This window comes from Lathyrus oleraceus, chromosome 1, assembly GCF_024323335.1.
Source record: "Lathyrus oleraceus cultivar Zhongwan6 chromosome 1, CAAS_Psat_ZW6_1.0, whole genome shotgun sequence".
NCBI classification, from domain to species: Eukaryota; Viridiplantae; Streptophyta; class Magnoliopsida; order Fabales; family Fabaceae; genus Lathyrus; species Lathyrus oleraceus.
This window is the reverse complement of record NC_066579.1, coordinates 157,990,480-158,003,899: the sequence shown is the minus strand read 5'-3', so window position 1 is coordinate 158,003,899 and position 13,420 is coordinate 157,990,480. Positions and strand designations below refer to the sequence as shown.

General features: G+C 28.9%; 2 protein-coding genes across 2 annotated transcripts; both read left to right on the top strand.

Annotated features, from left to right (window-relative positions):
• Positions 1-3,166: 3,166 nt before the first annotated feature.
• LOC127123905 (uncharacterized) lies at positions 3,167-6,386 on the top strand. The gene is made up of 3 exons (XM_051054084.1): positions 3,167-3,496; positions 3,732-4,465; positions 4,891-6,386. The coding sequence occupies exons 2-3, from the start codon at positions 3,755-3,757 to the stop codon at positions 6,190-6,192; spliced, it is 2,013 nt and encodes a 670-aa protein (XP_050910041.1). The 5' UTR covers positions 3,167-3,496; positions 3,732-3,754; the 3' UTR covers positions 6,193-6,386.
• A 5,283-nt stretch (positions 6,387-11,669) lies between these two features.
• On the top strand, positions 11,670-13,212 carry LOC127096882 (uncharacterized). Its single transcript, XM_051035418.1, has 3 exons — positions 11,670-11,673; positions 11,778-12,703; positions 12,837-13,212. Exons 1-2 carry the CDS (start codon positions 11,670-11,672, stop codon positions 12,428-12,430), a joined length of 657 nt encoding a protein of 218 aa, XP_050891375.1. The 3' UTR covers positions 12,431-12,703; positions 12,837-13,212.
• The last annotated feature ends 208 nt before the right edge of the window (positions 13,213-13,420 follow it).

The following is a 13,420-nucleotide window of genomic DNA, read 5'->3' as shown; positions in this document are numbered from 1 at the left end:
TAGATACTAGATGTTTAAATTTATCCCAAGCTCAGAGATAATCCAAATCAATTTTGATTGATCGTTCCTCTCATTCCTCACTCTTTACTCGAGTGATTCAACCACTCCTTGGTTTCAAAATGATTCCTCCGCACAATTATTTGAAAGAAAAGAAATTCGTGAAAGTGAATTAAGGAAGAAGAGAGAAATTAGGATTTTGGAAGAAAGAGAAAGAAGATGGATCAAATTATGTAGAGTTTCTCTCTGCGGTTATTCTCATTGACTTTCTCTTATTCAACCACTTTAAAATAGTAAGATACCTCCCTATTTATATATAAGCTTACTTGCACAACAAAAATCTTTAACTAATTCAACTAACAAATACTAAGTTTTAATTCTATCGAGATTAACTCCTTCGACAACTACATATTTAGAGTGGTTAAGACCATATTTGGCTACTACTCTATCGAATACATTTGACTTTGACTCTATCAAATCTTACAGACATGCTTAACACAAAGAATTATATATTTAACATAATGTTCATTGACATTTTTTTTATGAACAAAGTATCTTTTACAAATAAATATAGAATATTTTTATAGAAATTATAATCAATTATTAAAAAATCAACTATTACAAAATAATTTAATTTTTATCATAGTTTAAATGTGATAAAATAGGACATCTTTATCCATCTATTATAATTAAAAACTTTTACAAATTTCGTCAAAATAAGTTTTATAAATTTTGTGATGATTAAACGATCACTAAATCAAATTTTCAATACTTTAATCTCTTAAACTGAAAAATATCTATCATATTGGACGACAACCTAAATACAACCATAATAAAAGACAATTTTTAAAAAAAATTTTTAACACAATTACATTTTCATAATTGGCTCGAAATCAATTTTTTATTATAAAATTAAAAGAGAATGTATCTTCGCATTTAAAATCTTTGATATAAAATAGAAGTAGTTATTCTGATTATATTTATAAAGAAAATTTATATTTTTAATTTATTAAATAATTAATATATTTAAATTAAATACATTAATAATTCAATAAATCTTAAAATTAACTTTTTTTTAAATAAGACTAGAAAAACGATGAAGTATATATAAGAAAAAATATTTATATGGTTGAATATGTATTAAATTGGTAGAGTTTTTTAGTCCCTACACTTTACAAAGTGAGGGGATATTTTGAAGAGGGCATATCATTATCAACATATGTCCCCCACGCACGCATTGCTTTCTTGTCATTTACATTTTCCAGAACCATAATGTCAAATTACCATATCTTATCTTCACACGTTCATTACATTAATAAATGTTTCTTTAATTTTTTACAAAAATAAAGTTTTTTTATTCAACCTTTGCAATAGTCCTAAGTTCCTAATAAACTTATTATTAGAAGATTAAAATCACACATTAATGATGATAAGGAAAATGAAAACGTAATTAAGCCAAATTTGTAACTTACAAAGTAATTAAAATGAGTTTTTGTATATATAATTGGTTGATTGTGCCGACCAAATTTCACAAACTCTATACACTTTTATAGTGGCCGGTGGGTTTGGGATGCTATTATTAGAATGCACTCACAATTAAAAAAACTACTTTATAAAGCAATTGAAATTTTCAACAAATAATAAATAAATTAACTTTATTCTTTAATAAATTAAAAAAACTTAATATTTATTAATATTTATAAAACAATCATTTTTAAAAAATATAAAAAAAAGATCAATTAATAAAAATATTTTATTTTATTGTATAAGGTAGGTAAGCATGGTAAGATTACATTTGATATAAATATATTTGAAGTCAAATTTGAAACCTAGTTAACTTAGCCAATGCAATTTACTTTTTCCTTATGCCAACCATTTCTAGCCATATATTCATAAATTTCTTTGTATTAAATTAATAAATCAGAAAGAGGCATAGAAAATGAGTTCTATAAAGAAAGCAAATATAATAAAAAAAATATGACAACCTATCTTTTTTTATTTTATTTTTCATGAATTCCATATTCTATACATATCACAAACGTGTAACGTGCTATGTTGTGATAAATTGGTAAAAGTCAATTACAATGAACTTTGCCATAAACATTGTAATAGAATTTGTATACACATTATTTATTTAATTAATTAACCATGTCTTAATTTAATTTAATTTAATTTATTACAAGTGGCACACAACATTTTGATAGTGCCATGAGCTATGTCCCTAAAAGTATAAAGCAAAAGCTTTCTATTTCAGATTAGCTTCCATGATTACTTCACATATCTTTATGAACAGTGAAATCTCTTTTTTGCATTGTGACCAACCTCTCATGATTATTCATGTGCTGTCCATAACCACATTTAATTGTGTTAAGTAGGATAATCAAAGCAGAAGGAAATTCGAATGACTTAATCGCAGCTTTTAAAAAATCATAATTACTTGGTTTTTTTAAATAAGTTGAGTTGATAATTGTGGAATTTTTTTTTTGAATGTAGGTATGTGCGAGTTTATGTTGAATTGTAATTTTTTTTTTTCGAAGTAGATAGTGTGTGTCAAATTATATTAAATGTTAAAGTATTGAAACACGATCTTTCACATATGATTTCGATTTAAATCAAAATAGATATTTTGAGCCTTTGTAATTTTTGGATATTAATTTAGGGAGCAAACTAACTCAATTATAAATAGAGGGAGTAACCTCTATTTTCATATGATTTTGTAATCATTTGCAGTTATAAAATTTTCGATATTTTCCACCAGTTGTGGACAGAGAGACTATGGAGAAATAATTTTCTTCTCCAATTTCCGTAAACATAATCTTCTTTTTTATTCAATTTTTTTTTTATTTTCATTATCGTTGTGCAGTGATACAATCTTGCAAACAAGATTGGTTGATTCACTTGAGTGAAGAGTGAACAACAAATGAGAATTCGATCGATTGATTGAATCTTGTTCTTCAAGATTGACTCAGAATTATTCAAAATTTTGAATTTAATTCCAACCATTTACATCATTCATTTTATTTTATTTTTAAAATAAAATTCAGACTATTAATTTATTAAATCAAAATAGAAAATTACAATTACTTTAAGAGTTAAAATATCACACCAAAACTACAATTAAATATAATTTCAAAGACTAATTTGATCAACATTTCCAAATTTAGAGACTAAATTCATGAGTCACTCATCTACAAGATTTCTATTAGCATCTTAGAGCCCCTTTTAAGATTGCAAGCTAAATATAAAATATAAAATCTTGGATCATCCTTTATCTATTCTCTTCTACACTTCGTTTTGTGATGAGATAAAAAAAAGACTATATTCTTCCACTCTTCTCTTTTCTTTTTATGTGCCTATTGTTCCCTTTTCTATGCAAACTTTGTGACACCAATTATGACTCTTAAAAAGACACAACACCTTTCTCTTCATTTCTTGTACTCATATAATCCCTATCATGTTTAATTAGTTTGGTGTTCTAATTTATGTCACCTTACAATAGGTTCATTTTCAATCCTTTAACATCTATACATGCTTTATTTATTTTCTTCATTTCTATCATCATATCATAAATTTCATTAGTTTTTTCAAAATGAGATTGAATTTTATTTGAATTGGTTTGGTTTGGTTTGATCATCTTAAGATTGTTTTGTTTTATGTAAAGTTGTTAAATGAACTCGTTTTGTCTAGGTAAAATCTGATCGTAAATTTGATAGTAATTTTTTTGAATTTTATAGTGGTTTGAGAAAAAATCTTTGAAATGTCTCCACCAAATTTTCCTCTCCGTTGGGAGAGTACCGGCGATCAATGGTGGTATGCATCGCCGATAGATTGGGCTGCAGCTAATGGTCATTATGATTTAGTTCGCGAAATGCTTAGAATTGATAGTAATCATTTATTCAAACTTACTTCCCTACGCCGAATCAGGCGTCTGGAAGTAGTTTGGGATGATGACGAAGAACTTTTCAACAACGTGGCGAAGTTTCGTTCGCAAGTAGCACATAAACTTCTTTTAGAGAGTGAATCCAAAAAAGGGAAGAATTCTTTGATCAGGTCGGGCTACGGCGGATGGTTGATGTACACGGCTGCATCGGCCGGAGAAGTGAACTTTGTTCAAATACTTCTTGAGAGGAATCCTTTATTAGTTTTTGGTGAAGGAGAATATGGTGTTACTGATATACTTTATGCTGCTGCTAGAAGCAAGAATTGTGAGGTTTTTCGGTTACTTTTCGATTATGCAGTTTCGCCGAGGTTTGTTAATGGTAGAAATGGGATTATGGAAGAACATGTTGGGGAGATTCCTGATGTTTATAGGCTGGAGATGGTTAATAGAGCTGTTCATGCGGCGGCTAGAGGCGGTAATTTGAAGATTTTGGAGGACCTTCTTGCAAATTGTTGTGATATTTTGGCTTTTAGAGATGCTGTAGGTTCAACTGTTTTGCATGCAGCTGCAGCTAGAGGGAAAGTTGAGGTGAATTTTTCTTCTCATTTTCTTCTCTTTTAAAACTAATCTTAGGAAGATCCTAATCAAACTAATGTCGATTGGTTCGATCTGAGTTGAATTATAATTTAGTTGAATTAGACTGAACCAATCAACTGTGATTGATTGATTGGTTCAACCGATTTTGAAATACATTTGTTTTTTACTCTAGAGTAAATTTCGTCTAACACGTGTTTGAATATCATTAACCACGATTATCAGGTTTTCAATTCTACATGTAATTGAAAAATCTGATATCGTGGTTAAGAAAATTCAAATTCGTAGGTAAGACAGTATAGTTGATTGCTGATAAATTTTTCAATCTCTATGTATACATTACCATTCATTGAGCTGCGTTAATCGCGTAAAAAGTTGTCGAATTCGGGTATTCTAAATTCATGAATCTCATAATGCAGGTAGTTAAATATCTAGCATCATCTTTTAACATACTCATCAACTCAACAGATCATGATGGAAACACGGCTTTACATATAGCCGCTTCGCGAGGCCAATTATCAGCCGCTAATGCTCTAATCGCTTCGTCTCCGTCGTTAATCTCTCAGAGAAACAATGCAGGAGCAACTTTTCTTCACAAAGCTGTTTCCGGTTTCCAAACACCTGCATTCCGAAGATTCGACCGACAAGTCGAGCTTCTAAGAAACTTATTAACCGCAAACCACTTTCACGTCGAACAAATCATCAATCTCAAGAACAATGACGGAAGAACAGCGCTTCATATGGCGATCATCGGTAACATTCACATTGATCTTGTTCAACTTTTGATGACAGCGCCGAATATAAATCTCAACATATGTGATGTTCACGGCATGACACCACTTGATTATCTTAAACAAAATCCTAATTTGACAAATTCGGATATCTTGATCAAGAAGTTGTTATCAGCCGGTGGAATGTTCGGTTTTAGAGGCCATGATTCGAGAAAAGCTATAGCTTCGCATTTGAGAATGCAAAGCAATATCGGAACTAGTCCTGGCACGAAGTTTCGGATACAAGACTCCGAAATATTTTTGTACACCGGAATCGAAAACGTGTTATCGAATCATCATCGCGGAATCGTTGGAGGGAGCAATTCGTCTTCGTCCGAAAACATTCCTTATGAACCATCAACCAATGAGAGTTCTGTTAAAAAAACAAGTTCTGTCAACTATGCAGCATCAAGGTTGAAAAAAGCACTTCATTGGAGCACAAAACCGAAAGATCAGAAAAAAGTCGAAAGATCAAAGAAATTATCAAATGACGAAGTTTCATTCGATTCATCATGCAAGAAATTGAGTACTAACAGTGTTGATGAAATTTCACTCAGACAAAGATTTTCTTCAGCTTCTACTTCGAAACCGAACACGATTCCAAATAACAAAAGAACACTTTCGGTTAGGAGCTATCAATCAAGTCCTAATGCTAAGAAGAGATTCGCCTCGGGAAGATCAAGATCAAGTTCATTCTCAAAATCGTCATTTTCTTCACCGAAATCATTTGATTATAAACAAAAAGGTGTTTATATCGATCACAACGAAATTGCTGCTGGACCGTCTTGCTTGAATCAACAACTACCTCGTTATGATGACGAAGAATCTCCGAAATTGGTTAAGAGAAATTCTGTTAGCAGGAAGTTGAAGGGTCATTATTTCTGTTTTGGTGCACCTGGTCTTAATGTGAAGAATTCAGTTCATAAAGCAAGTGTTGTTGCTGTGGCTTAATTGGAATGAGGTAAGATTAGTTTATGATTAGGCTAATGTGAAATAATGAAGGGAAAAATGTCATTGCTTGGTCAATAAGAAACATGAATTATAGATTGTATGATTATAGTTTGTTAAAATTGAGATTAGCTTAATCTCATAAACTTCTTCGCATGTTAACCTAAAACTTATGTATTGTGATATGCTTCTTATCATATCGATATCAACTTAATATTGTTTGACTATATAATATCGAGATTTTAAATCGAAGATTTGTTAAAACTTGTGGTTAATTTTTTTTATTTGTTAAAATTCAGAGCATCGATAGCATTTAAAAGATTATTTTTTTTAGATAACTAAAACTTTCAATTAAAGAATTGATATTTTCTAACATATATTACCATAAACTCATTCTCCTAAATGGTTCGCACAACAAAAATTCGACAATTTGAATTTACCTTTTTGCTTATTTGTATTTTTCACAATGAATTATTCATTTTTTTTAGTTTGTAAACAAAAAATGTGCAAGCCCAATAGATCCCGGGGGTGAAAAAAAGCCTTTTAAGAGACTCAAAACATCTATATATTTATATTTATATTTTATTTTTATTAAAAATCTCCTTCATCTTGTAAAAATTTAAGATTAAAAGCATTACAAAATTCAGTGTTTAAGATAAAGAGAACAAACAAGCACATTAAATAATTTTAAGAAAAATTAATAAAATTATAATAGTAGAGTATGATAAAGAAAGAACATCGCACATTTTACTACGTTAAATCAAAAAATGATTTACTATAAAATACAGACTAATTATTGATCTATTATCAATCAAGAGTTTTTAACTAGAGAATACATTAATCACTTAATTCCAATTTGTTTAGAAGTACTTTTCAATTCTTAGAAACCGCCAAATATCTTTCGATTCTTAAGATTAACAATTCATAATAATATATATTTATCTGCCCCTCTAAGTTTTTCTTTATATAAAAATTATTCTTCACCAAAAAATGGAGAAAATCCTTAAATATGATACATGTCCTGAGACGAAACACATATCATTTCAACATAATGTCTCGTATTTCAACATGAACGCCTCACATCCAAGGCATAATGAAATTTGATGAGTTCTTGATTTTTCTTGAGGCACACCCCATAAATCTCCACATTGTTTTTAAAAAACAATTATGATGATAACTTATCCATTAACTATCTTGCCGATCTTTCCAGACTTGAATCAGTCTTCGACAAAATTGATTAAGTCTAAGTAATGATTGAACCTAGACTAGGTAATAAATTGGTGAAAACATCATCCAGATTGTCTTCAAGATTATGTTGATTCACATTAGTCATAAATACTCTTATAGAATAATGTTTACCACATGTGAAAAGATTCCATTGTAATCAATTCTCTACACTTGAGTAAATTCATTTGCTTCAAGTGGTGTTTTATACTTTGGTTCTTCAACCCCAGAATACATTCTTTTTGAAGATCAACTTGCATCCAACCACATATTACCTCTCAAGTAGTCTCACAAGTTCTCAAATATGATTCTTCTCCAATGACGCATCTCATCATTCATCTTCTTCAATTATTTTTGACATTTTTTTGCTTTAAGATGCCTTCCAAAAAATCATTGGTTATGAGTCTTGTAACTTTTCACCCACAACCAAAACATAACAAATAAGACCAATATAACCATACCTTAGAGGTGGATAATCGTTCTTCTTACCCTATCATGAACTAACTAATAATCTTGATCCACTACAAATTTTCCTTCTATAGCACTAGAAGCGGGAGCCTCAATGTCCTCAAAGTCTCTAACCTCAACCTACCTCACGTTCTATAAAAGGAAATTATGACTGTCAAACATCTTGAGTCAAACCGTCACAATACCGTGAATTTTGCAAGTCTTATTTTTACTGAGTCAAATGACTCCCTCTAATTTTAACCGTAAGTTTCAAAGTATTCTTTCTTTAAACTCATATTGAGAGTATCATAAATCCATAGTCCAACTCTTTTCCATTTTCAAACTGTTATCACTAATGCACTAAAACTCTTATAACCATCCTCATATGCAGAATCCTCTCAAACAATTTAAAGCTTTTATTCTAATTTTAAAATAGGCCATAAAAAATCTTCCTTTATTTAAATAATTTATAAATATTCTTGTAGAAATTTTGATTTTTACTAGTTTGATTTTGTATCTCTTTTACTCGTAAAAAATTTCTATTTGTAGAGAATTTTTATAGGATTCACAATAAATAAACTAATTGTAACCATGGGTCAATTTACAGTGATAGAAATATAGATTTTGAAAGAAAACACTCTTACACTTATGAAACTCTTAAAATTTGAAGAAATTATGCCAAAAACCTTATTACACTTGCATGAAGAAGACCTTGATACTAACCAGTACTATTATATAATTTTTGCGTGTGTATAAAATACTAATATTTTCTAATTAAAATAAAAGTTTAACAAATATATATTAATAATATAAAATAATTTTATACAATCATCTAATAAAAATAATTAATCTTTTATGTTATCTAACTCAATTTAATATATCTTAGAGATTTGTATACGTTGTTTATTGGATGCGAATACATATTTTATTTTCTCTTAAAATAATAACTTATGATTTTATTAAGAATTGATATATTTGCATGAAGGAACTTGAACTTGTGAAAAAAATTCGAAAACTTAATAAAAATTATGTCAGGAGAGACTAAGTTAAACTATTCATAAATATTTTAAATGGGTAATACTAACTTGTGTCTCAAGAGCACATCTTAAGAAACTCCTAAATAGAAAATTTATTTTGAAAAAATAAATAAAATTATTAATTGTAAGTTTTTAATAAGTTCAATATACAATTTTCTAGAATTTGTTTTTATATTTATCTCTTAACTTGTGTCATTCGGGCACAACTTAGCATTACCCTTACTTAATGGATAATGCTAACTTGTGCCCCAAGAGCACATGTTAAGAAACTCACAAATAAAAAATTTGTTTTGAAAAAATAAATAAAATTATTAATTGTAAGTTTCTAATAAGTTCAACACAATTTTCTAGAATTTGTTTTTATATTTATCTCTTAACTTGTGTCATTGGGGCACAACTTAGCATTACCCTTACTTAATGGATAAAAGTTACTCCCTCTATTTATAATTGAGTTAATTTACTCCCTAAACTAATGTTCAAAAATTACAAATGTTCAAAACACCTATTTTGGTTTAAATCGAAATCACATTTAATACAATTCGATGCAGACTACCTGCTTCAATAAAAAAAAAATTAAATTCAACATAAACTCTCGGATACCTACATTCAAATATATCTTTTTCACAATTATCAACTCAACTTATTTAAAAAAACTAAGTAATTATGCGATTAAGTCATTCGAATTTGCTTTGATTATCCTACTTTAACACAATTAAATGTGGTTATGGAGAGCACATGAATAATCATGAGAGGTTGGTCACACTGCAAAAAAGAGATTTCACTGTTCATGAGATCCCTATATTATAAATGGATGGTGTGACACAACATAGCCAGTCAGAATTTGAAAATGGATCCTATGTGGTCAATATTTTGATAGTAGCCATTTGATCTTAATTCCACTGTCCAAAAAATAAATGTATTTTTGTTTTATAATTACAAAATAAATTTTATAACTAAGTTTGTCTTTGTTTTATAATTAAAAATATTAATTTGTTTTTACTGTAAAGTCAATAACTGTGTTGATTGTATAGGAAATGCACATTTTACATTTAAAATAAGATTGCATGGGACTACATTCAAATTTATGCAAATGACTGTTTCATAAGAAAAAGAGTTAGGGTGTCTTTGAATTGATTTCTAAAAATTGTATTTTAGTTCTCAAAAATTATAAAATTAAAATTTTGTTTGATAATACTTTTTTGTCATAGAATTTTCAAAATTAATTTTAGTATTCTGTTTTTAAAAATTAAAAAGTAAAAACATCTTTTAAATGTTTTTCTTTTTTATTTGGTGTTTTGAAAATATTCGGAAAATAGTGATTTTTTATTAATGGCATTACCGTAAATATGTTAAATTTTTTATTTTTTATTTTGTTTTTACAAGTTTGTGAATTTTTTTAATATAGCATCACGATAACAATGTTCTATGTTTTTCTTAATTTTGTTTTAACATATTTGTGAGTTTTTTTTTACTGTATCATACGTTTTATCCATTTTTAATCCTAGAAAAAAATCTACTTTAATATAGAACTCTCTCAATTGATTATTTTTAATCAAAAGTAAAATTTATAAAAATATATTTAAATTGGTAAAATTTATCTTTTTAAATATAGTCCATATTTGATGACTCATGATAATTATTATATCTTTTATTTGGCATTATTTATTTAAAGTCTTAAATATATTTAAATTTTATTTTGGATCCCTTAATTTTTATTGGTTCTATGTTGCTCTGTTATATTACAATACCGAATACTTTAGTACTTTAATTTTTATTTTGATATTTTATTTATTTTAAAAATTACTGTAGATTCTAAAATAAATTAAATAACATTGATTTGAATGTTATAAAAAAATTAAATTAATTATAAATAAATATATTATATATGAGTTTTGCTAAGATAGAGTCATTTAATTTTTAACTGATAGAGTCATTTAAATAACATATATATATTCAAATGATTAATAAAATATTAAAATAGAAAATCTTAAATATTCAGATTGTTTATTATCTTATCTTATCCGATTGATAAAATTATATATAACTTTGATTTGTATTAGAGTTATTTTACTATAAGACTTAAAAGATTAGATTTTAGGATCGTTAAGATATTCATTTCTTTTAAAAATTAGAAACCAAAAATAATTTCTCCAAACAAGTTTTTAAGTTTTTAATTTTTAAAAAGATTTTTAAAAACAGAGCTACCAAACAGATTTTATTTCATTAGTTTTTTTAAAATAATTTTTTAAAATTGATTTATAAAATCATTTTTAAAAATAGAAAATTAAAACTCAATCAAACGAGCCCTTAGTTTAGTAAACTTTCGATTTTGTTAATTTTCTATTGATGGGCATGGTTCTAGTTCCGTCTTTGTATTTTTCTCTTCTTTTTTGCATGGTTAGCGTGGGGCTTAGGCCTCCCTTCAATTGCCAAGATAATTTATTTTTAAAAAAATCAAGTTTTTACAATAAAATATAGTTTTTAATATGTATGCTTTATTTTTTCTATCTTATACAATTTCTGCAATATTGAAGCTTATTTTTCTTTGCATTGATTAGTGTTTTTAATCATAATTAATTATTTAATATTAAAATTAATATTTTTAATAATTGATTATTGCCATTTAAGTGGGAGATTGTTAGATTAATGATATAATTAATCAAATATGAATTGGCAAAATTAATTATTAATTAATTATATTATGATCAATTTTTATTAAATACTAATTATTGATGAATTATTTGATTGTGTTTTGTATCAGAATGAACCGTGATGGGTTGGACCATTAAGGTAAGCCCAATGAGGGAGATCTATGTCCTCAATCGTTTAACTATTTAAACGTTGCCCCATTAAATAATTAATATACTCTGAAAATCCTAGATTGTCCCAGGTACAAAACTCCCAAGGTGGACCAACTGACTACTGTAGCAGCCGACCTCTATGTTCATGAGCATTCATCGTCCCTTTCTTTTATCAAGAAAAATTGGGGTGACTGCGCATCCACTACTGTTGAAAAGGGTTCTGTTAAACATGTCATTTTGTCACGGGATGCTGAGTCGGAGGCTCTTACTCCTTTCTTTCGGTTCCCTACCATTCTTCCCTCTCGGGTACCCATCACTCTAGAGGAATTTGCTATTGGTGTGGCCACTGAGGACCTAGCTTTCGTCCAGAACCAATTTGTGGATGACATACTAGGTCTTTTTGTGGATGCTTCTTACACCCTATCCAAGGCCGAATATCTGATTTCAATGGTAGCCGCTGGCCAGGATGATGTGTTAGGTTTCGGCGAAGTTGTTAGGGAGCGAGAAGAACTGAAAAAGAAGTGCGAGACCCTTGCGCGAGAGAATTCCAAACCTGAGGAGGAATTGGTTGAGTTGTGGAAAAAGGTCGAGCTTGTTGACTCTTTGCAGGAGAAGGTGAAGCAATATAGTTCTTTGTCGGCTTTGGCTGCTAAGTTAGCGGAGTTGAAGGCATCTCTTAACGAGGGAGTGAAATATTGGAAGAAGACTTCTGAAGGTGTGGCGAAGGCGTGACGTGAGTTCGAAGTAGATCACAAAGCTCTTCAGTAGAAGAAATATGATTGAGCCAAATTTGTGAAAGGCCTTGAGGAGAACTTGTTGTTACGCGAAAGAAATCTCAGGATTCCATTAAATGGTCTATGAAATTCGTGTACCATATCTGTGATCAGATGTTAGAGCTGGCGCGAGAATTTTATCCCGACATTTCTGTCACTTCAAATCAACTGATTTCCTTCCAAGCCATTCATAGAGAGAACGACGAAGATGGTTCAGGTGTATTGGAGTCGGGTACTGACGTTTGAGGATCTTTTTGGCTCCTATTTCTCTATTGTTTTTTCTTTGTTTATGTAAGACTTTTTTGGACTTTTATGTCTCGACTAATGCTTATTTTTCCTGCACTTTTGTATGGGGCGTGTCAAAGGTTTAAGGCCACGCCTTATGACATGTATGTCCCCCCGACTCCTTTGAGGAACCAGAAATGGAGGAGATTAAAGCTACGGTGGAACAAAGCTCTGTGAGCGATTTGGTGATGCGGCTTCTTGGACCGAAGGTTACGATCGTGACACATCTTGAATTAGAGACATTGATCTTGAATTGGTGTTGCTAATATCTAGTACGGTGGACCATAAAGGGTTTGATTGCATGGGTTGCACTCCAAGGCCCAAGTCAGTTAAGGTTCAAGATAATCGTAGTGAGAGTAGAAATTAGAGATTGTGTCCTTAAAACCCTCTTGAAATGTATTTATACCTTAGGTCTTATGATCAATGAAGTAGGCGAGACGAGTGGGTCTAATCTTATTGAGCCTTTCGCCGATGTAAAATTATATTATATATATATATATATATATATATATATATATATATATATATATATATATATATATATATATATATATATATATATATATATATAATATATATATATATATATATATATATATATATATATATATATATATATATATATATATATATATCACATTAAAACTTTTAATTTCTATACATA

Bases quoted from the DNA above. Each gene is read 5' to 3' on its own strand.
- LOC127123905 (XM_051054084.1), top strand. From the start codon at position 3,755: ATGTCTCCACCAAATTTTCCTCTCCGTTGGGAGAGTACCGGCGATCAA. The intron at 4,466-4,890 runs GTGAATTTTTCT...CTCATAATGCAG, and splicing joins CAGCTAGAGGGAAAGTTGAG to GTAGTTAAATATCTAGCATC.